This window comes from Entelurus aequoreus, linkage group LG05 (genome assembly GCF_033978785.1).
Source record: "Entelurus aequoreus isolate RoL-2023_Sb linkage group LG05, RoL_Eaeq_v1.1, whole genome shotgun sequence".
Classification (NCBI taxonomy): domain Eukaryota; kingdom Metazoa; phylum Chordata; class Actinopteri; order Syngnathiformes; family Syngnathidae; genus Entelurus; species Entelurus aequoreus.
Window position 1 is genome coordinate 53,066,279 of NC_084735.1, and position 26,232 is coordinate 53,092,510.

General features: G+C 37.5%; 2 protein-coding genes across 2 annotated transcripts in view; both read right to left on the reverse strand.

Annotated features, from left to right (window-relative positions):
- The window catches only part of acat1 (acetyl-CoA acetyltransferase 1), a 52,229-nt gene extending 45,790 nt beyond the window's left edge, over positions 1 to 6,439 (reverse strand). The window contains exons 1-3 of the mRNA XM_062048368.1: positions 6,171 to 6,439; positions 5,767 to 5,814; positions 153 to 270 (exon numbers count right to left, since the gene is read on the reverse strand). Coding sequence (XP_061904352.1) covers positions 153 to 270; positions 5,767 to 5,814; positions 6,171 to 6,221 — 217 coding nt within the window. The 5' untranslated portion in view covers positions 6,222 to 6,439. The remainder of the gene's footprint in view (positions 1 to 152; positions 271 to 5,766; positions 5,815 to 6,170) is intronic.
- Positions 6,440 to 10,777: 4,338 nt separating this feature from the next.
- Positions 10,778 to 26,232, reverse strand: part of amot (angiomotin) — a 79,810-nt gene continuing 64,355 nt past the window's right edge. Inside the window, exons 10-12 of the mRNA XM_062048367.1 lie at positions 23,096 to 23,334; positions 22,725 to 22,979; positions 10,778 to 12,033 (exon numbers count right to left, since the gene is read on the reverse strand). Coding sequence (XP_061904351.1) covers positions 11,906 to 12,033; positions 22,725 to 22,979; positions 23,096 to 23,334 — 622 coding nt within the window. The 3' untranslated portion in view covers positions 10,778 to 11,905. The remainder of the gene's footprint in view (positions 12,034 to 22,724; positions 22,980 to 23,095; positions 23,335 to 26,232) is intronic.

Consider the following 26,232-nt stretch of genomic DNA (forward strand, 5'->3'; position numbering starts at 1 on the left):
CAGCATAATCCAGGCTGTATTAGACTGTCAAAAAATTAAATTTTTAAGTGTCTCATATTGCTGTTTTATTTAGTATTTGCTTGTTATTTCAGAACATAAACTAAACTAAACAAACAAATAAAAGGGATCTACTGTAAAATTATGTACCGTACCTGCTTTATCGATCGCTCCTTTTATGGCAATTGAACCCAGTTTGGTTGCCGGAACAGCTGCCAGGGTGCCCTTGAAGGACCCCATCGGGGTGCGCACTGCGCTGCCAATGACCACTTCCTGAAATCATCATATTCAATGTAACACAGTACATTAAATTATTACAACATGTTGTATGGATCATTACATGCTACATGAGATCATTACATGTAACATTAACTCATCATATTCCATGGAGCAGTATATGAACACGTTACACTAAATCATTATATGCTACATGAAATCATCATATTCATGTAAAAGTATATGGAATCATTAGATGCTACATGAAATTGCAATATGTTACATAAAATAGTTGATTACATAAGATCATTGCATTTTACATTCTCGTTCTGTTACATGAAATTGTTACATGTTACATGGAATATGATCATTTCATGCAACAGTACGGGATATCGTCACATTACATTAAATCATCACATTCTATGTTACATGAAATCATTACGTTACATGAAATCATTACATGGAACAGGAAATCGTATATTAATACAACAGCACATGAAATTGTTACATGCTACATGAAATCATTACATGTCACATGAAAACAGTATGATCATGTAACAGGACATGTCACATGACAACGAGGGAGTAGGAGACAGAGGGACGTTTCAAGTTGACGACTGAAAAAAATAAAATAAAATAAACATACTTTAAAAAAGCAGAGGAATTTTGTCCCGCAGATTACATTTTTCCTTGAGTAATGAAGACAACGTCCTGTATAGTGTGTGTCCTTGGCCATATTTAGACAAATGTGTTTATCGAAAACAATGCCCAAAACCTTAGTTTTTAGTCGTTTTACTCTGTAAATCAAAATCATAACTGCGCTCTTCATCTAAGATGTCCAACACAAATTTAGGAACACACATTACGTTGAGTTGAGATCATTAAAGTTTTACTGCATATAACCATTACTAACTGTTCCCAAGCAACACACCAAGTCATTGTTTTTGTCAAGATATAGTAAGATACTGTTTTCTTTACTGTAAGTAGAGAAAATGAATATCTAGGGGTGGGCCAAAGAAAAGGCAAACTAGCTAACTTTTCTCCTTCAAACATATTGCTGGGTATTGTGGCCAAACAGCTCAATTTTTGTTTCATCTGACATCACATGGACAACGATATGACCTTCTGGAGGAAAGTTCTGTGGTCAGATGAACAAAAATTAAGCTGTTTGGCCACAATACCCAGCAATATGTTTGGAGGAGAAAAGGTGAGGCCTTTAATCCCAGAAACACCATGCCTACCGTCAAGTGTGGTGGTGGTAGTATTATGCTCTGGGCCTGTTTTTTCTGCCAATGGAACTGGTGCTTTACAGAGAGTAAATGGGACAATGAAAAAGGAGGATTACCTCCAAATTTTTGAGGACAACCTAAAATCAGCAGCCCGGAGGTTGGGTCTTGGGCGCAGTTGGGTGTTCCAACAGGACAATGACCCCAAACATACGTCAAAAGTGGTAAAGGAATGGCTAAATCAGGCTAGAATTAAGGTTTTAGAATGGCCTTCCCAAAGTCCTGACTTAAACGTGTGGGCAATGATGAAGAAACAAGTCCATGTCAAAAACCAACAAATTTAGCGGAATTGCACATTTTTGTTCATTGAAAAAATGCGGAGGCACACCACCAGCAGAAAACATTAAAAATGTAAACTTGGTAGTTGATATTGACAGTAAAAAGTAATTGTTGCAATTGTTGGACATGAATTCAAACCATAACCAACCATGCATCACTATAGCTCTTGTCTCAAAGTAAGTGTCACGACCTGTCACATCACGCCGTGACTTATTTGGAGTCTGTTGATGTCTTGCGCTCCTATTTTTAGTGGCTTTTCGTGTTTTGTTGGCATTTTCCTGTAGCAGTTTCATGTCTTCCTTTGAGCGCAATTCCCCGCACCTGCTTTGTTTTAGCAATCAAGACTATTTCAGTTGTGCGGACGCTATCCTTCTTTGTGTGGAAATTGTTGATTGTCATGTCATGTACGGATGTACTTTGTGGACGCCGTCTCTGCTCCACACGCTGTAAGTCTTTGCTGTAGTCCAGCATTCTGTTTTTGTTTATTTTGTAGCCAGTTCAGTTTTAGTTTCGTTTTCCATAACCATCCCTAAGCTTCAATGCCTTTTTTAGGGGCACTCGCTTTTTGTTTATTTTTGGTTTAAGCATTAGATACGGCGTTTACAAAGCATCTAGCTACCTGCTGCCATCTACTGATAGAGAAGAGTATTACACGGTTACTCTGTCGAGCTCTAGACAGCACCGACACTCAATTTGCAGATTATAATTTCTGGTTTGCATAAAATATTTTAACCCAAATATAGTGAAATTACATAATCTCCCACGGCACACCAGACTGTATCTCACGGCACACCAGACTGTATCTCACGGCACACAGTGTTATAAATGCAAATAAATGTAACATTAAAAGTTAATATACTATATTATAGGGCTGGGAGATATATCGAATATACTCTGTTTATATCGCGGGTTTGTCTCTGTGCGATATAGAAAATGACTATATCGTGAGTATACGTTCTCTCCCAGTTGCTTTTAGCTGCGGGCATTACACTACAGGCTTTTCTCACTCTTTCTTGTCTCTCACAGAGAGATAAAACAAGCGCACCTTCTTACATACGTCACATACTGCGTGCAACGTCAACGTTCTCGCGGAACAGAGAGGTAGCAGCATGGGTAAAGTTAGCTGTGGCAGGTGGTGCTAGCAGAGCGGTGCAAGTGGTAATACGAAAGAGAGAAGGTGCGAATCTGGTAACAAATGGAGGAAGAAGAATTGATTCCCAAGAAAAACAGCACAGAGTCCATCGTCTGGCGGTGGTTTGGCTTCAAGCGGGAAGATGTCAAACAGACAACCGTAATATGTAAAGTATGCGGAAAAAGCGTTGCTACGAAAAGTAGCTGCACTACTTATTTGTAGCATCATTTGAAAAGTCACCCGCTAGAGAATTAAGAGTGCTTGAAACTCCACATGTCAACATCTCGGCCGGTGCCACACCCAACAAAATGCCCAAGCAACAAGCACTAACCCAATTGAGCCTGGTGTCTTCCATTTCCAGATCAACACCGTATGAAAAAAATAGTCAACAACAAAAGGAGATAACGTCCGCAGTAACCTACCACATAGCGAAGGACATACACTATTTAATTTCCTATTATGCAGCTAATTTTTATTTGACTTTTTTTGAAATATCTTGTGTGACATCATGCACAAAAGTGCAATTTACTAATTTTAAAATATTGTAGTGGCATTCCGTATGAAAAGTGCACTTTAATTTAGTGTTGTTTTGATATGTCATCTTAGTGACGTCATGCACAAAAGTGCACTAATAGCTTGTTTTAAAATGTCTCCGACAATCTTGCCCTTTCTGTTTTGAAATGACATGAATGTTTGTGCCACTGCTTAATAACTGTTTAATAAATACAGTTTTGACTTAGTTGTGATTTCCCTCTCTGCATGAAAGTTTCAAATGAGCATATATTAATGCAGCATGAACGAGAATGTTTTAATGTAGACACATAGAATCATCATACTGCTGTGATTATATGCATTAGTGTTAAAGGCCTACTGAAGTGAATTTTTTTAATTTAAACGGGGATAGCAGATCTATTCTGTGTCATACTTGATCATTTCGCGATATTGCCATATTTTTGCTGAAAGGATTTAGTATAGAACAACGACGATAAAGATTGCAACTTTTGGTATCTGATAAAAAAAAGGCTTGCCCCTACCGGAAGTAGCGTGACGTAGTCAGTTGAACATATACGCAAAGTTCCCTATTGTTTACAATGATGGCCGCATGAAGTGAGAGAGATTCGGACCGAGAAAGCGACAATTTCCCCATTAATTTGAGCGAGGATGAAAGATTTGTGGATGAGTAAAGTGCAAGTGAAGGACTAGTGGGGAGTTGAAGCTATTCAGATAGAGAAGATGCTGTGAGAGCCGGGGGTGACCTGATATTCAGCTGGGAATGCCTACAACAGTAAATAAACACAAGACATATATATACTCTATTAGCCACAACACAACCAGGCTTATATTTAATATGCCACAAATTAATCCTGCATAAAAACACCTGCGTGTTTGTTATGCTAGCTCCTAGCTCCTCTGCTAGCTCCTAGCTCCATAGAACACGCCAATACAATTCAAACACCTGATCAACACACACAATCACTCAGCCCAAAAGACCGTTCACCTAACCCAAGGTTCATAAAGCTTATATATTTTTAAAAAGTTACGTACGTGACGCGCACATACGGTCAAGCTATCAAATGTTTAGCAGCCAATGCTGCATACTCACGGTACCTGATATTCAGCTGGGAATGACTACAACAGTAAATAAACACAAGACATATATATACTCTATTAGCCACAACACAACCAGGCTTATATTTAATATGCCACAAATTAATCCTGCATAAAAACACCTGCGTGTTTGTTACGCTAGCTCCTAGCTCCTCTGCTAGCTCCTAGCTCCATAGAACACGCCAATACAATTCAAACACCTGATCAACACACACAATCACTCAGCCCAAAAGACCGTTCACCTAACCCAAGGTTCATAAAGCTTATATATTTTTAAAAAGTTACGTACGTGACGCGCACATACGGTCAAGCTATCAAATGTTTAGCAGCCAAGGCTGCATACTCACGGTACCTGATATTCAGCTGTGAATGACTACAACAGTAAATAAACACAAGACATATATATACTCTATTAGCCACAACACAACCAGGCTTATATTTAATATGCCACAAATTAATCCTGCATAAAAACACCTGCGTGTTTGTTATGCTAGCTCCTAGCTCCTATGCTAGCTCCTAGCTCCATAGAACACGCCAATACAATTCAAACACCTGATCAACACACACAATCACTCAGCCCAAAAGACCGTTCACCTAACCCAAGGTTCATAAAGCTTATATATTTTTAAAAAGTTACGTACATACGCAAAAAAAAGTTGCGCACATACGGTCAAGCGATCAAATGTTTAGAAGCCAAAGCTGCATACTCACAGTAGCACGTCTGCGTCTTTGTCATCCAAATCAAAGTAATCCTGGTAAGAGTCTGTGTTGTCCCAGTTCTCTACAGGCGTCTGTGTATCGAAGTCAAAAGTCCTCCTGGTTAGAGTCTCTGTTATCCGAGTTCTTCCATCTTGACTGCATCTTCCGGGAATGTAAACAAAGAAGCGCCGGCTGTGTACTGTTGTTGCTGACTACGTTCGAAAAATACTGTGGAATTATGAAATGAAAACAGAGCTTTTTCGTATTGGCTTCAATGTGGAAGGCATATCCGTGTTCCCCGGGTTACGTCACGCGCATACGGCATCCTCAGAGGCGTTTCGAACCGGAAGTTTAGCGGCAAATTTAAAATGTCACTTTATAAGTTAACCCGGCCGTATTGGCATGTGTTATAATGTTAAGATTTCATCATTGATATATAAACTATCAGACTGCGTGGTCGGTAGTAGTGGGTTTCAGTAGGCCTTTAAGTGTTAAGGCTAGATCATATGCAATGCATGTTCACAGAGACATCACAAGTCTTGCACTTACATTGAGAGAAGGACGAGAGGTGTAAGTTCTTGGCAGGTATTTCTGAATCTGAGAAAGGGAGGTAGAGGTAAATAATACATGATGACACTTTCATATGCACGTAAACTAGCTACAATAAATGCATTTGGAAAGGCTAACTTTATCTAAATTGAAGTGGGCAGAAAAGTTGACGTGGCCGTAGCGAAAACATGTTTGTATCAAGTCATGACAAATTACAGCATGGCTGCAAGTCGTGACTCTAGTTTCTTATATATATATATATGTGACATTGGTGTAAGTTTAGCACAAGTCAAGGGCGCTGTTGCTAAGTTAGCTAGCTAACCACCATTGTTGACATCAAGCTAATGCAGCATAGCAGCAAAACAGACCACATAAGCGCGAAAAATGAACACTCCAATACTTACCAGGCGCTTGCATGTTTGTACACGGCTGGTTAAAAGTCTACTGGGTGACATTTTGAACCTGCCGAGAGGAGTGAAGTCACGTTTAAAGATACTTCACCTTCAAGCTACCAGGTCAATACCGACATCAACAGGAACGATACGAAGGGTGATATCATTACTGCTTCGATAGCGAGCGTGATGGGATCGATATTTTCTGGTTGGCTTTGAAGTGTTTGACCACAAATATGTGCGCTTTTGTTGTGTTAATACTGTTACATTGTTGATATTGCTTTCAAAGTCAGGGAGTAAAAGTCGTTGGACACAGCCGTGAGGGGCTTTCAAGCATTTGAATGAGAGCCAATTGTAGTTTTTGCTTTTTATACGGAATGTATATAAAATACATTTTTTGATGTAGTTACATTTTTCTTAAGTACTGTATTTAAAAATTGTTCACAGATATGTATGTTGATAACCCAATCCAACCAGATTTTATTCTTATGTATGTGTCTTCAAAAACAATAAGGGCACAAAAATCTTATCAGTTTTTGAATGGCATAAAAAAAATGTGTATTCTTTTTAATTACTTTATTGCAGAAAAACCTACATTTTCAGTCCTAAACAAATATATGAAACATTTACTGTTTGTTTTTATTTTCATTTTGATCAGTTAATGTCACGGCATACTAATTTGAACATGTGACATCATTTGACCAAAAGGCCTTTGAAGGGTTAAAAACAATTATAAACATTACATGTTTGGTGTTTTTGTTTAGGGCTGATGTTAATTTGAGGGGGAAAAAAAATGTTATGCCCTTTGAAAAATAAAGGATTTTTATATCATGTTTGGCTTTGGGGTATTGTTGAATAACTGCCAGTGTATCGAACCTCTTTGAAAGGATTGACCATCGAAATTATTTTCTAAATTTCACATGGAAAAAAAACATTTTTTTTAAACACACGTATAATGGAGTTACACAGCAAAAATGATGGCCAAAATACAGCAGAGGGTTTAAGTAAGAACATAGTTAAATACACATTTTATCATTTCAGAATTAAATATATATATATATATATATATATATATATATATATATATATATGTATATATATATATATATATATATATATATATATATATATATATATATATAAAAATACAATAAAATGGTCTAAAATATATTCCCTATTTTTAATTCTAAAGTATAATCATGATCAATCCACCTAAAGCCACAAAATCCTTCAATTATTTTGAAACATTTTAAGTAGTAAGTATCAATTTTGGCAATAACAGCCCTGTAGTTACTTGATATAGAATCAGTATTGAATTGGTATTCCTAAAACTCCCACAGCACACTTGTCTATAAAGGATCATGACCAGTATTTTTGCAGCACGTCCTTTAAAAATGCAAAGCGCTTCTGACATATACAGGATCTTTGACTAGCGCAAAGCCGTAAACATTTCTGTTTTAATTTGATTTCATGACTTATGATTTATGACTATCGTAGCAACATGATAATTGGGCCCAATTTGGACATTTTAACCCAGGGGTGTACTCATTTTTGTTGCCAGAGGTTTAGACATGACTTTGTGTTGAGGTATGTTGACGGGGACAGAAAAATGAGTACAGTTAAACAAGCTGTATACTGACTACTTTACATTGTATTCAAATTCAATTTCTTCAGTGTTGACCCATGTAAATATATCACAAAATATTTGCAAAAATATAAGCGGTGCACTTATTTTTGAGGCACTGTATAACTGACAAAACAATGGTCTAATACAGGGGTCCCCAAACTACGGCCCGCGGGAAGTCCCAAGTTAAAAAAATATAATTATAATTTACATTTTTATTTATTTATTTATTTATTTTTAAAATCTGTCCTTTCTAATCCATGTTCTACTGCTTGTTACTCGCAGTGTCTATTTACTGCTCAGGCAAATTATATTGTCAAAAAATGCATTTTCCCATCAATATCGTGACATCATCGCGCTCGGACTATATATACATACATACATACATTATATATATATATATATATATATATATATATATATATATATATATATATATATACATATATATATACACATATATATACACACATACATATATATATATATATATATACACACATATATATACATATATATATATATACATATATATATATATATACATATAGACATATGTATACATATATATATATACATATGTATATATTATACGTGTATATATATACATATATACATATGTATATATATATATAAATATATATATACATATACATATATATACATACATATATATATATATATACATATACACAAAAATATACACATATACACACACACATATATATATATATATATATACATATATATATATATACATATACACACATATCCATATATATATATACCTGTATATATACAGCCCGGCCCCGGCCCAATTTTTTTTAACCCAATGCGGCCCCCGGATCTGGCTATTATTATTATTTTAAATCTGCCCTTTCAAATCCATTTTCTACTGCTTGTTACTCTTGGTGTCTTCTATCCGATCAGGCAAATCATATTGTCTAAAAATGCATTTTTCCATCGATAACGTGACATCATCGTGCTCGGAATATATATATATATATATATATATATATATATATATATATATATATATATATATATATATATATATATATATATATATATATATATATATATATATATATATATATACACACACACCGTATTTTTCGGAGTATAAGTCGCACCGGAGTATAAGTCGCACCTGCCGAAAATGCACAATAAAGAAGGAAAAAAACATATATAAGTCGCACTGGAGTATAAGTCGCATTTTTTGGGGAAATTTATTTGATAAAACCCAACACCAAGAATAGGCATTTGAAAGGCAATTTAAAATAAATAAAGAATAGTGAACAACAGGCTGAATAAGTGTACGTTATATGACGCATAAATAACCAATTGAGAACGTGCCTGGTATGTTACCGTAACATATTATGGTAAGAGTCATTCAAATAACTATAACATATAGAACATGCTATACGTTTACCAAACAATCTGTCACTCCTAATCGCTGAATCCCATGAAATCTTATACGTCTAGTCTCTTACGTGAATGACCTAAATAATATTATTTGATATTTTACGGTAATGTGTTAATAATTTCACACATAAGTCGCTCCTGAGTATAAGTCGCACCCCCGGCCAAACTATGAAAAAAACTGTGACTTATAGTCCGAAAAATACGGTACATACCGGCCCCGGGCCAAATTTTTTTAACCCAACTCAATTGCGGCCCCCCGAGTCAAAAAGTTTGGGGACCCCTTATTTTTTATTATTTTCGAAACAGCATCCGTCATCACACTGTAGCATCGCAGCACTAGGCTAGCCAGTAGCCACAATAACAACAAAGGAACTTCTTTACCATGCACCAATGACAGGCATGTAAGCTCGCATTCAGGAACACCCTGAATTATAAGCATCGAATATTACAACTGAAGTAAGTCGTTTTTTGCACGTTTTCTATGTTTTGTTTTGCTGCAATAATTATGACAATGTGTTGTACATTTATTTCTTATTTGTGAATGTATTAATAGGTTATCGTTTTATGTATATAAGTATTATATTTATCAGTCTATCCATTTTCTACCGCTTTTCCCTTTCAGTATCGCAAGGGGGCTGGAGCCTATCCCAGCTGCACTAGGCGGAAGGCGGGGTACACCCTGGACAACCGCATCGCAGGGCCAACACAGATAGAGAGACAACATTCACACATTAGGGACCATTTTGGTGTTGCTAATCAGCCTATCCCCAGGTGCATGTCTTTGGAGGTGGGAGGAAGTGGGGAGAAAATGCAAACTCCACACACGCCAGGACCTTCTCGCTGTGAACCACCACCGTACGGCCTTATTATATGTATATTGTAAATGTATATTAATATTTTATTTATATAATTAGGATTAACAATATTTTTTTACTATTCTGTTCAACCTGAACATCACAAAATTCCATACAAATTACAAGGCTTTGGTGTTTGCTTTTTCTACAAAAAAATGTTTTCGTAACATTCAGTTTTTGACAAAAATTTCCACCAAAATTTTGACCTGGTTTTCATTTACCATTACTGTTATCATACAGTCAAATATTGTTCATAACAAACTAATCCAATTGCCTGCGCATCATTCAACGGAATTGAGTGCCACGGTCTCTGCTTTTTTCCCCCAGTGCAACTACAAAATAAGCCACCAAAAAAAGTTTTGAGTGGCATCAGTTAGAAGGTGAGAAACAGTATTGAATTCAAGAAAGCGTTTGTAGCAAAAGTACGAAAGTTGCGTCACCGTCTTTGATGTTAAAAACATTTTTTAATTTCATCTGTCATTTGCATTGTTTTCGGCATGTAAAGCTATATTTATTCTAAAATGTGTTTTGTTGTGTATATTCATAGGTGTCTGGAATGGATTAATTGGATTTGCATTATTTCTTACGGGGAAAATTTGCAACACAATATGCTCTTCGACTGAATTTTTTTTTTTTCAATATGTTAGTCTTCAGAACAGTGTAGAAATCGCAGACTTTAACAAATTAAAATGTAGCCAAAGAAGACAAAGTTGTTGCAAGATTGATCGTTTACTTCAACATTTCTTCATAGACTGAATATGAATGCATACAAAATATTAAGTCTCTGTACATATTCATTATACAAGTATTCTATGCCCTGTATACAGTAGTTGTTACATGTACTTTCATGCAGTTTAACATGTAGGATGGTCAAGTGCAACATTAAAGTATAGTTTTAGCAAAGGATTACCATTTATAAGAGTTATAGCTCTAATTGACTTCATAGGCATGTTTTTGGAGTACTTTCTTAAAGGAACATGACTACTTTGTTTGCTTCATGGACACAAACAGTTTGTGGGGGTCAAAATTTCTTCTGGTTGGTGACAAGGGATCAAAGTTCATTAAATAAAACATTTTTTTGGAACATTTTCTGTTAAAACAGCATAAACATGATCAAGCGTTCTTGTCTATGTAGAGTTGATGTTGTATTGATTGTTACATACTGTATATTATGTTGGGCCAACATTAAAACAAATGTTTTATACATTTTGGTGTTACTCCGTATATGTGATGTACAATAACACAAGGAAAAAACATTACCTTGCGGTGGGTCGATGTGTTCACAGCATGCGTGATGCGTACATTGGTTGTGTGTTAAAAGAGCAAAGAAAGCATTTTCTACCACCCACAAAATATACTATGGATGGAAATTCAAAATTAATCCTTTCAAAAAGGAGCAATTGTATTCTCAACTTTTGTTACATTTATAACACTGTTGTAACACTGTTACACTGGGTTGTAACACTGAATATGTAAATACTATATAACATCACGTAAATGTAAACATAAATTATTATTCATGGTTTAACCAGATAATGATTTAAGACGCTTATTAAAGAAGAGCTTGTTTGATTGCAGTCATTCAATCTTTGCGAGAAAAGAAGATTGTAGCTCAGTGCTTGCTAATAAGAGGACATTTAAGTTCAAATGTTTTCTTAGTTGTTGTTTTTTTATGTTTTTGATTGACACAACGCTGCGTTTAAACGCATTCTCTTATCAACAATAACAAACTGAAGAATGAAGGGAACGTGTGCAAACTGACAGCATATGCATGAACTTTACCGTATATATTGTGTTCATATCAAGCTGCCACATATTCATTCATTTGGATAAAATTCATTGGTTTAGATGAGAATTTCCATCATTTCTTTGTCCACTTCCTGTTGGGGGGGCGTGGCAGGGAGGTGTTGCTGTGAGTGGGACGGGGCAGGGACCCTTCGCTCCAGAGTGCTGCAGTGAAATACTGGACCGTCTGAGAATGACACAAAACCAGTATTAATAATATCTACAAATATGAAGCATCCATGGAATATACTGTTGATATTATAAGGTGTGCACAGTGATGGGCAAGCTACTTGGAAAATGTAGTAAGATAAGCTACAAGTTATTCTTGATTAAATGTAGCAAAGTTACAGGGGAAGCTATCCCCAGAGAATTGTAGCAAGCAACACTACAAGCTACGCGGCAAAATTAGTTTGCTACATTAAAGCTACATTTAACATTTTTATTTTTATTTACGGGCCCACATGTATAATGTCAATGTTAATGTAATTGAGTGTACAAATGGACCAATAAGGGTCCCTTAATATTAACAATATGTCATTTAGCAGGGGACACCCTACAACTACCAATGACTTGTGTGTTAGTTGGGAACAGTTAGTAATGGTTATGTGCAGTAAAACTTTTCATGAACTCAACTCACCTTAATGTGTGTTCCTAAATTTGTGTTGGACGTCTTAGAGGAACAGAGCAGTTATGATTTTGATTTACAGAGTAAACAACTAAAAACTAATGTTTGGGGCATTGATTTCTCCAAACACATACATTTGTCTGAATATGGCTGAGGATATGCACTATTTTGGCTTTCCTGGACCTCATCTTCATTACTAAAGGAAAAATGTAATCTGCGGGAAAGAATTCCTCTGCCATTTTCAATTACATTTTTTTCTTCTCTTTTGAGTGGTGAGCTTTAAGCCTCCCTCTGTCTCCGACTCCCTCGTCGTCATGTGACATGAGTGAATGTTTGTTATGATTTAGCTTCCTGGTTTCGATGGCCCTTATCTTGCCTCTGATTGGCCAGTCTGCAATGTTTCGCTCTATCCTTAGCCAATTGTGACTCATCATACATACACCAACCAATCACGGATTGTCTCCGTATGTATTGATTTTCTCATTTATCCAGGTCATTGTTTTTTCTCCATATTTTTGAGGGGCTGGGTTGCTGTCTATTTTCTTTCTTTGTAGCTTTGATGTAAGCTACCTAGCTACGTGGGTGTAAAAGTAGCTAAGCTATCGGAAAAGCTACTCGTTAAAAAAGTAGCTAAGATACCGCCAAGCTACTAAAATGTAGTTAATCTACGTAGCTTAGCTACATGTAGCTTGTTACTGCCCATCACTGGGTGTGCATGTACAGTATGAACAAAAAAGCAAGAGCTGTATCCACGCCCCTTGTTAAAGTTGCAATGTCTGTAGAAGGAATATATCATCAACTACTTATTGATACGCTGTGCTACCATACAAAACACTTACGTATTGATTTTTATGCCATGCCTTTGCCCGCAAACTACAAACCCCGTTTCCATATGAGTTGGGAAATTGTGTTAGATGTAAATATAAACGGAATACAATGATTTGCAAATCCTTTTCAACCCATATTCAATTGAATGCACTACAAAGACAAGATATTTGATGTTCAAACTCATAAACTTTTTTTTTTTTTTGCAAATAATAATTAACTTAACACATGCCAAAGTAGTTGGGAAAGGGCATGTTCACCACTGTGTTACATGGCCTTTCCTTTTAACAACACTCAGTAAAGGTTTGGGAACTGAGGAGACACATTTTTAAGCTTCTCAGGTGGAATTCTTTCCCATTCTTGCTTGATGTACAGCTTAAGTTGATCAACAGTCCGGGGGTCTCCGTTGTGGTATTTTAGGCTTCATAATGCGGCACACATTTTCAACGGGAGACAGGTCTGGACTACAGGCAGGCCAGTCTAGTACCTGCACTCTTTTACTATGAAGCCACATTGATGTAACACGTGGCTTGGCATTGTCTTGCTGAAATAAGCAGGGGCGTCCATGGTAACGTTGCTTGGATGGCAACATATGTTGCTCCAAAACCTGTATGTACCTTTCAGCATTAATGGCGCCTTCACAGATGTGTAAGTTACCCATGTCTTGGGCACTAATACACCCCCATACCATCACAGATGCTGGCTTTTCAACTTTGCGCCTATAACAATCCGGATGGTTCTTTTCCTCTTTGGTCCGGAGGACACGACGTCCACAGTTTCCAAAAACAATTTGAAATGTGGACTCGTCAGACCACAGAACACTTTTCCACTTTGTATCAGTCCATCTTAGATGAGCTCAGGCCCAGCGAAGCCGACGGTGTTTCTGGGTGTTGTTGATAAACGGTTTTCGCCTTGCATAGGAGAGTTTTAACTTGCACTTACAGATGTAGCGACCAACTGTAGTTACTGACAGTGGGTTTCTGAAGTGTTCCTGAGCCCATGTGGTGATATCCTTTACACACTGATGTCACTTGTTGATGCAGTACAGCCTAAGGGATCGAATGTCACGGGCTTAGCTGCTTACATGCAGTGATTTCTCCAGATTCTCTGAACCCTTTGATGATATTACGGACCGTAGATGGTGAAATCCCTAAATTCCTTGCAATAGCTGGTTGAGAAAGGTTTTTCTTAAACTGTTCAACAATTTGCTCACGCATTTGTTGACAAAGTGGTGCCCCTCGCCCCATCCTTGTTTGTGAATGACTGAGCATTTCATGGAATCTACTTTTATACCCAATCATGGCACCCACCTGTTCCCAATTTGCCTGTTCACCTGTGGGATGTTCCAAATAAGTGTTTGATGAGCATTCCTCAACTTTATCAGTATTTATTGCCACCTTTCCCAACTTCTTTGTCACGTGTTGCTGGCAACAAATTCTAAAGTTAATGATTATTTGCAAAAAAAAAAAAGTTTATCAGTTTGAACATTAAATATGTTGTCTTTGTAGCATATTCAACTGAATATGGGTTGAAAATGATTTGCAAATCATTGTATTCCGTTTATGTTTACATCTAACACAATTTCCCAACTCATATGGAAACGGGGTTTGTATTATACTTTTTAGCAGGGGTGTCCAAAGTACGGCCTCAACTTTAGAGTGTTTTGAGATAAGCGCAGTCTCTCGACTAATTGTTATGTTTTAGGTTGCAAGACAAAAATTGATGTACAAGAATCCCCGCCATTAGTTGGCGTAGCAAATATCACAGTGTGATCCCCATGTGATCCGCCCAAAACATCTGGTTTTACCCATTAGCACTAGCTCATAGCTAGAGATAGACAAAGCTTTGTTTTTCCAAGCATGGGAATGAAAAATGTTAGTGGGAAGAAACAGTGGATGATATTTATTGAATTAAAGAAAGACATCATCAAAAACATGCCCGAGTGTATTGCTAGCTAACTCTGTGAAGCAGTTACAGGGTAGCACTGCTAGCACCAAACTAAAACAGAATAAGTCTAACAGCAACCAAGGACATTAAAATAATTATTTGTGAAAATATGGAGAAGCTGCTGATGGTGTGTTTGACAGAGAAGCAGTTTGAAGGATATAGCCAAGAACTCTACTCGCCAAGGTAGGTAAATACTAGGGATGTCCGATAATGGCTTTTTTGCAGATACCCGATATTCCAATATTGTCCAACTCTTAATTACAGATACCGATATATACAATCAATCAATCAATCAATGTTATACAGTCGTGGAACTAACACATTATTATGCCTAATTTGGACAACCAGGTATGGTGAAGATAAGGTCCTTTTAAAAAAAAAAAATATAATAAAATAAGATAAATAAATTAAAAACATTTTCTTGAATAAAAAAGAAAGTAAAACAATATAAAAACAGTTACATAGAAACTAGTAATTAATGAAAAGGAGTAAAATTAACTGTTAAAGGTTAGTACTATTAGTGGACCAGCAGCACGCACAATCATGTGTGCTTACGGACTGTATCCCTTGCAGACTGTATTGATATATATTGATATATAATGTAGGAACCAGAATATTAATAACAGAAAGAAACAACCCTTTTGTGCGAATGAGTGTGAATGAGTGTAAATGGGGGAGGGAGGTTTTTTTGGGTTGGTGCACTAATTGTAAGTGTGTCTTGGGTTTTTTATGTTGATTCAATAAAAAATAAAAAAACAAAAAAACAAAACGATACCGATAATTAAAAAAAACGACACTGATAATTTCTGATATTACATTTTGAAGCATTTAAAGTATTTACTAGACATCTCTAGTAAATACTGTACAATATTATTACATTACTTCATAAAACTACTGTAGTTTTCTTTTACGACATATTGTATTGTTTTTCATACAATATTTCTTATGTGAAAGTTGTTGTATTTTAAAATGTGGCTGTTTTTGAGGGGCCAAACACGGATTAAATTTATTTTAATCAATTTCAATGCGCGACGTTGAGTGTTTTGAGTTTAAAGCTCTGTTACAGATCCAATTAAGCTTGTAAGTTGAGGTACTACTGTATTTAAATCAGGGTCTCAGACACGCGACCTGCGGGCCAATTGCGGCCCGCGAGACGTTATTTTGCGGCCCGCACCTTGATATGAAAATTTTATGTGCCATAATGTGTGCGGCCCGCAAGTTTTATATGAATGGCGCTTGACAGCGTCATACTTGCCAACCCTCCCGATTTTTCCGGGAGACTCACGAATTTCAGGGCAACCATTCTCTCAAATGTCTTCTTCCAAACAACAATATTAAGGGCGTGCCGTGATGTCACTGCCGTTAGCGCCCTCTACAACCTGTACAAACAGCGTGCCAGCCCAGTCACATGTTGTATTTGGCTTCTGTACACACACGTAAGTGACTGCAAGACATACTTGGTCAACAGCCATACAGGTCACACTGAGGGTAGCCGTATAAACAAGTTTAACACTGTTACAAATATGCGCCACACTGTGAACCCACACCAAACAAGAATGACAAACACATTCCGGGAGAACATCTGCACCGTAAGACAACATAAACACAACAGAACAAATACCCAGAACACCATGCAGCCCTAACTCTTCCGGGCTGCAATATACACCCCCGGTAGGGATGATGTTCGAAACCGGTTCTCCCGGTTGTTCGATAAGAAAAGAACCATTCAATAAGAAAAGAACCGATTCCATGGACTCAAATCCCTTTTTGATAACCGGTTCCTGTTATCAAGGCCACTATAGTAAAGAAAAAGAGTTGGTTCTTTATTCAAATCCCTGGGAACGAATCCCGTCCCACAGGAAATGCCCTGTGGCACGTCCCAGGAAATGACATAGCTCAGTCATTAGGGGGCAGATACAGAAGCAGCAACAACAATGGACCGGAAAAAACGCCTGAAGGCATGGCTTCATTTTACAAAAAAATACGACGAGGAAACGGCTATCTGCAATTATTGCCAGGCTTCGCTCTGATGTAAGGGGGGGGGGAAGTACAACAAGCATGATGAAACATGTTCAGGCCGTACATAACCTGAAGGTTAGAGAAAGGTGTCGTGGAGAAGCAGCGACAGAGATGACGAAGCAAACCCCTCTTCCTCTGCTTCAACCTGCAGCGCCAATTCCAGTGATAGTGCTGGTGAGTAACTAACGTTAACTGTTGCCGGTTAATTTCCATATCTGTTCACTCGTAGCCTTTAGGCTAAAATAACGTTACATCTTATGTCAACCAGGACTGCAGTAATGTTAGCTAGACTAACGTTACCTAAGCATAGTCAGTGGCTAAGGGTAACGTTAACGTTAGCCTTTTTGTATGTGTCTAACAATGTTAACGGTATCTTGTAGCCTACACCACTCCAGAGTTTGCAGGTTTGTCTAATAAACTAGTGCTTTCTTTCTTTCTTTAGTTTATTTCGTACATGAACACACTTACAGCATAACACATCACAGTTTCATATCCTTTCACTTTACATCATGTCCGAAAAGGAGTAGGAAGAAGTAAAGCTTATTTAATCCTACCCCTTTCCCACTTCAGAGCGTTTACAAATATATACATCATGTACTGACCTTTTTATAATACAAGAACATCTGTGAATTAGTATATACAACAGATGTGTAATATGTAATTAATTAATTCAGTCATTAATATACTGAGATGAAGAATATCTTATTTTCAATAAGGTTGAAAGTATTTCTCATAATTCTTCTATGTACTTTGTAAGCACTATTAATTTGAACAACCTCTTAAAGTGGATCTTTTCAGTACAATGTTTAACTTCATTACTTAATCCATTCCATCATTTAATTCCACATACTAATGCTAAAGACTTAATAACAGACACCCTAGTCTTCACATTCAGCTAACTTCCCCCCTAATTCTATGCTGTCTGTCCCTCATTTTCCCTCCAGGAGAAGGACGTGCAGTCATTCCTGGAGGAGGCCACACTGATGGACCCCTGAAGGATGTTCCAATAGCAGCAGAAGTGCACTTTTTGGAGAGCTGTATTATTTTCAGTTTCGTGCCCAAGGGACTGATTTTATTTAACAATATATTATTATTTATACACTTATAGTGATCACAGAGACAAGTTGTTTTTGTGTTACTGTATATATTTGTTTTTCTGAAAAATCCCACACAATATTTATTTATTTTATTTTATTTTTTTAGTGGGGCTAACAACAGTCAATATTTGTTTTTTTGTTTTTTTTCTTATAAAATAAAAGTGAGCTTTTGTTAAACCAAATATTGTGTTTTTTTTTCCATATACAACAACCTATCTGGATTTGATAAGAGAATCGATAAGGAATCGGTTCAATAAGAGGATTCGATAATGGGCTTGAACTCGATAATTTCTTATCAAACATCATCCCTAACCCCCGCTACCACCAAACCCCCCCCACCTCCGTGCGTCGGTTGAGGTGGGCGGGGTTGGGGGGGCGGGGTTTGGTGGTAGCAGGGGTGTATATTGCAGCCCGGAAGAGTTAGGGCTGCAAGGTGTTCTGGGTATTTGTTCTGTTGTGTTTATATTGTCTTACGGTGCAGATGTTCTCCCGAAATGTGTTTGTCATTCTTGTTTGGTGTGGGTTCACAGTGTGGCGCATATTTGTAACAGTGATAAAGTTGTTTATACGGTCACCCTCAGTGTGACCTGTATGGCTGTTGATCAAGTATGTCTTGCAGTCACTTACGTGTGTCTGCAGAAGCCTCATACAACATGTGACTGGGCCGGCACGCTGTTTGTATGGTGAAAAAGCGGACGCGACGACAGATTGTAAAGGACATTAAAGGCAGTGCTATCACGGCACGCCCTAATATTATTGTCCGGGTGAAAATCGGGACAAATTCGGGGGAATGGTTGCCCCGGGAGATTGTCGGGAGGGGCACTGAAATTCGGGAGTCTCCCGGAAAAATCAGGAGGGTTGGCAAGCATGTTGCTAGGGCGGGATAGCCATTCAAAGAAGGTGAATTCATTAAAAAGTGTATGTTAGATTTTTTTAAGAAATCTTTTCTTGCTGCCCAGCCTCACCCAGTTTCTGCATCCAGTGGCCCCCAGGTAAATTGAGTTTGGGACCCCTGATTTAAATAGTATGTTAAACTTCAATAACATAAAACACCATAAAAATAAGAAGGCATTTGGGTTTTTTTCCACAACAATGTCGTGTTTTCCATTTTTTAAAGAGAAACTGCACTTTTTTTGAAAACCACATTTGTTTTTCTTTTTTTTTATGCATTGTTATTCATAAATAAACGCTATCAAAAGTCAGCTAACAATGGAAGTAGTGGGATTTGCTCTCATCTGCCTATAAAACGCTCTAAAAAACCTCCAATACTGTTTTATACTGTATTCACGCTGTAAGTAGCAACAGGTTAATTTCATAACAACCTGTGTTCTTACCTTATGTTTGTGGTCTTTTTGTATCTGCACTGCAACCATGTAATTTCCCCTTTGTGGGATAAATAAAAGTCCAAATGAATCCAGTCCTAACATTTATGTATTTTGGTCATTTTAAGAATATGGCGGCGTATTTTAAGCATTGAGTTCAAGCGCCCTCACTAGCAGGTTTTCACCCAGGAAGTCTGTACATTGCTGCATTCATCTTTCCCTCTATTCGGACTAGTCACCCAGTTCCTGCCGCTGAAAAACATGCCCACAGCATGATGCTGCCACCACCATGCTTCACTGTAAGGATGGTATTGGCCTGGTGATGAGCGATGCCTAGTTTCTTCTAAACATGATGCCTGGCATTCACGCCAAACAGTTCAATCTTTGCCTCATCAGACTAGAGTTTTGTTTCTCATGGTCGGAGAAAGTCTTTTAGGTGCATTTTGGCAAACATTTACAAAGGAATGGTTTCCGTCTGGCCACTTTACCATACAGGACTGATTGGTGAGTCGCTGCAGAGATGGTGTAGTTCTGACAGAGCGACCAGTGGGTTCTTGGTCACCTCCCAGACAAGGGCCCTTCTTCCCCAATCGCTCAGTTCAGGGAGTCAGCCAGCCCTAGAATGAGTACTAGTGGTTCCAAACTTCTTCCATTTACGGATGATGGAATTGGGACCTTCAAGGCAGCAGATATTTTCAGTACCCTTCCCCAGATTTGTGCCTTAAAACCATCCTGTCTCTGAGGTCTACAGACAGTTCCTACGATTTCATACTTGGTTTGTGCTTTTCCAAATCATGTCCAACCAAATGAATTTACCACAGGGGGACTCCAATTAAGCTGTAGAAACATCTCAAGGATGATCAATTGAAACAAGATGCACCTGAGCTCACTTTGGAGCTTCATGGCAAAGGCTGTGAATACTTATGTACATTTAATTTCTTAGTGTTTACTTTTAAACAATTTGCAAACATTTCTAAAAAAAATTGTTTCACATTGTTGTAATTGTAATGTGATTTTGACAACAACAATAGATTTATTCCATTTTGGAATAAGGCTATAACATAACAAAATGTAGAAAAAGTGAAGCGCTGTAACTACTTTCCGAGTGAATTATAAGCTAGTTACTGTCCAGTGATCATGGTGCTGCTAAAATAAGTTCCTTAGCCTTAACGCTTATGATAACAATATCTCTAATATTTGGTTAATATTCAGGTTACAACATGTAAATGAAGTATTAGTAAAGATTTTTAGATGTTTTTCAGATGGCTTTATGAGTGCTATAGATGACTTACATTAGCTTCATTGTTAGCCACCTCGTACTTGTCGTGTATTACAAATTAGAATGCATATGTGTTCTTGTCTTACATAGGGAAAGTGAAAGATAAGCAATATTAAAAACAAAAAAGTGGAGTTCCCCTTTAGGCACTGGCACCGATATGGTTGTTGCATCAGTTAAATTGTAATCAATATCTGTATTTAATAATAACACAAAGCTGACATGTGAGCGTTTTTTTTCTTTGAAAAAAAGTCTCTATAATTTGCTGGTTTTGAAAGTAAAATCAAAATCAAAATGCCCCCAACATTCTTTCATTTTTCAGTCTGCGGCCCTTAGTGCAAAGATTTTAGACACTGCTATTTAGTGGATAAGATGAAAGCAATGTGCGATATTTAAATGTCTATTTTTCTATTTGAATGTTGTTTATTAACAGCCATCTTTTTGTAGGTTTTTTTGAATTAATAAAAATAATAATTAAAGCTGCTCACACAAAAGTTTTATGTTTTGCAATTTACTGAACTGTGATAATTAAAAAGTAATAAGCACATAATTTACCAAAACCAGTATACTATTCAGTCGCTCAGGAATTTGTAATGGCGCAATCGCACCGATTCATGCAAATTCAACCAATCCCCACAGATTATGCACAGCCTCGCAATTTTGTCTAATGCTTTCAACTTCCCTATACTTTCAGCGGATCAGCATCATTTTCACCAATCAATTTTTTTGGAGGGTCGCTCAAATGTGCAGGTCAACTGTCTAACTTACGTTTGTTTCTTGTGTAGACGAAGCAGGAACAACAATGTGTAACAATATAGCAATGCTTTATTGCTCAAACGGCAGAATTATCAATTACCCGCGTCCGTTCAGAGCTACTACCTGTTCCTGTCTACAGTGCTCATCCTTCCGGGTAATGTACAATATATATATTTACATCCTAGTTTACATATATTTATATATTTATTTAACATGAACTTCTTCAGGGTAAGACAGTTAAGAACATGTTTTCATTTGCAATGCTGACCGAGCAAAGAAGAAGCATTTAGAGTAGTTGAAGTGTGATGATAATCTCTCACCTTTTCTCATTTACCGGCAAAAATGTGCGCTATAGATCGCTCTTAAATGCTTTTAAGGTGTGGGGGTAAATGTGTTGGAACATAAAGGAATGTTTAAGATGGACAAACACTTTTCAAGCGTAAAACCTATGTCTGCAACTTATAGATAACAGAGCAGAGATTGGATAATAAGGAAGCCTTCGGTAGTGTTTCTTTCTGTAATTAAAATGAATTATCTATCCATCCATCCATTTGCTACCGCTTGTCCCTTTCGGGGTTGCGGGGGTGCTGGAGCCTATCCGAGCTGCACTAGGCAGAAGGCAGGGTACACGCTGGACAATAACTGTTATTAATTAAATTAATTATAACAGTACAGTAATTTGATAATGAGCTCTGAGTATGTGTCTACTTTTAAGTCTGTGTGACATAAAACAAGTATAACATCAATAGAGTATTTTTTTAAATTGAAATGTTGTGCATTTTGAAGTGAAGGTTACGAAGAATTCTTGAAGCACTGTTTACAAATTAATAAAACCACAAGTTGATTCAATGTTAGTGAACAAAACTGAGCCTCAAAACATTGCAATTTCTGAAAAAGCTGATACAAATTTAGCATTTTAGGCTGCAACAATGTAAAAAAAAAAAAAGCCTGCAAAATTCTGGTTGGACTGACTAATGATATCAAAGGACGTGTCTCAGTATGTGATCTTACCAAGTCCACGGTCAGGAATGTAGTTGGGGCTCGGGCTGGACAATCTGCTTGGTAGCGTCATGCTCTGAAGGGCTGGGGTGCCGGGCTTGCTGGTGTCCTGGCTGGGATTCTTGTCGGTCTGCGTGCAGCTATCTCTGCTGCCTGTCTTTGAGTGGACTGCTGCCATTTGCGTGGAAGAAAACACCGGGGAAGGAGATGATGATATCGACTCGGTTCTGTGAGAGTCTGTGCGAAATTCAGGACTCAGCAGAACCCCTGTGTCAAAAGAACAAATTAAACCTGTACTCTTTGTACTGCTGGGGCCATAACACATTGGCCCACTGTTTGTAAAAGTATGAAGCCTCAAAAGTGAAGACTGTGCACACTCTTACCCAAGCTGCCTTTCCAGTTGCTATCTTTGCGTTCTTCAGTGATGGGTGAGCTACTAAGTCCAAGGCTATGATAGAGCAGTCCTGAGCTACCAGATCCAGTATTAGAAATGGACATCAGAGACTTAGAGGGCCTCATTGTTGGAGGCACATCCAACTTGATTGGTTCTTTCTTGGATCGTTGGTGCAGCACCTTGATCATAGCATCCTTCTCTATTATCTGGGCATGGAGGTTCTTTATCCTTAATAAGACAAAAGAAAGGATGGTTAGATGTTAGAGTAGAGAATGGAGAAACTTAGTTTAGGATTTCTGTTCATGTCTGTGAGGAAGTGGTACTTCGGTTTTTGTACACCCCACTTTTTGTATGATTTGTGTTTCCATGAACATTTTCAATCAATCAATCACAATGTATTTATATAGCCATTAATAACAGGTGCTTTAAAGGGCGGTTTTTCTACATTTAAAACACTTCCTTCTGGTCTACATAATATGTATTGATGGTTCTTTGGTCAGAATTTGGCATAGATTATGATAAACAGACGGTTTTAAAGCTGCTTTCTGACCGTCTCTTCAGAATACGCCGTTTTGTAGGCGTGTCCTATTTACCTGCCTCCACTTCAACCGTGTCTTCACCACGCCCACTTTGTTGTATTTTTTAGCGCTTCCATAGCGATTCTACTGACAGATATACATCTTAACCAATGTTCCCTCTAATTTTTCATGTGTGTGAGCAAACGCACAAACTCCCTAAGCATTCACTGGAGCACATGTGAGCAACATCAGACGTGCACACTGTGGCCACACCAGCGTCACACCTGTCCCAAACCTGACATCATAACAATTTCAGTGTTTTATTAAAATAATTTTCTGATATAAGGGATTTTGCACCCTTACAATGACAATAACAAAAAAAACTGCGGGTCCTGCCTTTAAAATAAATGTTACCCCTTTCAGAGATTACATTTAGTTCTTGTAACTTTCTGTCTGTAAAATACATCTTTTTATTAGCATTTATGAAATCTAGTGACAATATTTCATGAATAATATCCTTAGATTAACATTCTTAATAAATGGCAGTAAAATAAGCACACATCTGATTGTGGAGTCAGTATTACAACCTGGCATTTACACATTGTGTGGCGTTGGGGTTGTCCGACTTTTTTTGTGGCCTTAAACGCAACACTGGCTAAGTGCCATGAGTGCGTGTGTTGGTGCAGGTGAGCGAGCGAGCGGCTTCTGTTGAAACGACGGATAACAACGTTGGTTTAAACCCGGTTTGTATGGCAGAAAAATACCAGTTTTTATAGATACAAGTTTTTTTTACTCATGTTTTTGGTGTGGTTACAAACAGTTTTGCTCAATAAAGTGATTGATGGAATTCCTGTCCGTAAAGTGTCTCGACAGACGATAATTGAACTGTGTTGACAAAGATTGTTTTATTCATAGGGGCCACTCTTGTTGTCACCTGTCACTCACAGAGTTGCATTGCAAAATCATACCGAATAAATTGTAATGTGTTTATTTTGTTTAAAGTTCGGATGGGATTTTTGATTTCCTGCGCGGCATTAATTTGCAGTGCGCTGAGGACGCGTGAGCGGTGCGCAATTGCGCAGGCGCGCAGCTTAGAGGGAACGTTGATTTTAACTATACCCTACTTTATATTAGAAAAGCAGAAGATACATGTCCATGCACGGCCCACTCCGGCTCACAAAAAGAGAATAGCAAAAAAGAAGGAGCTTTTTGGATACAGCCATTGATTACAATGGCGGATGCGTGCAAGGCACTCTGGGTACATTTTTACCATATATGATGTCATGAACGCCACAAAAGGAGCAAATTCCAAACAGCTCTTTGGCAGAAGTAGGAAGGAAGGCAAGATTATTTTATAAATATCTCCACAATACCTCCACGGTTTGATTTCAAGGTTTTGGGACTTATGCAGATCCCAAATCCACAAGAACAGGTATCAATAGGTAGAAAAAGTTGTTTTTGCACAATAGGCCCCCCTCTAAATGTTGATTCATTCATTTCATTCGTCATTTAAATGTATTTCACGTTTCTTTCTGCATGTAAAACTGATTCTCTACATAATGTTTTTTGGGTGTCTAACAGATTAATTGGATTTACATTATTTCTTTTGGAAAAAATTGATTGGGTTTCGTATGATTTGGTCTTTGTTGGACCTTTTGGAAGAGATTATTAGCAACAACTGAAGTACTACTGTATTACTATTAATTAGTTGAGTGTGATTAAGTGAAAGTCCACTTGATGCCAAAGACTTCCTATTTGGTTTCACATGTGTTGAATTTCAGACCTCTGACTGTACTTTATTCTTCCTGAGCAGTGAGCGACTTTCTTCAACTCATACATTTCTACACCAATATCGGCCTTTTTTTAGTCAAGCTTCTTGTTGATGTTCTTCTAGTCCAGTCCAGTCTTGTGTAGGTCTACACTCTTGTCTCTGAGGTTCCTTGCCCACAATGTTTGTGAGGTTTGTATAATAGTGTTTGTGTGACAGGTGTATTTTATCTACACAATGAGTTGAGATTAGGAATACTTTCTTAAAGGACTCATAGCATCCAGATGATCGGAATTTCATGAACAAGTCTCTTTTTGTAGTTTTTGCTTTTGAAAATGACTCTGTACTTGTTTCCCATTGTAGCAATTTTTTGAGTAATGAGTACCGGTAGATAACTGTTCTTGAAATGCATCCTTTCATTTGCCAGACTCAATATGTTAGACCCTCTTGTTGTGACGTCATCTACAGAACTGTAGCCCATTTCCCCGTATGGACAGTGTGGATAAAGGTATGTAAAATAATTATTTTGATCATATAATTCCATGTTTTTGTCAGCCTGGTCCTTGATTACTTCAAAAATGATATGGTTAACATCCATCCGTCCATTTTCTACCGATTGTCCATCTCAGATATGGGCAAAAAAGAAATATAAAAAAATCGCCATTTCCGGACTTCACTGCTCTTCCATAAACAACACAGACGGTGTTTCCTCAAGCAGCTTGAGGAAAACAGTAGAAAAGGACAAAAAATAGAATACTCGCAGCTTACCTTCCTTTTCTCTCGTTTTTGAGCGCCGACTCTGCTTTTTTTCTCAGTTTTTCCGCAGGTCTGTCTTCCATT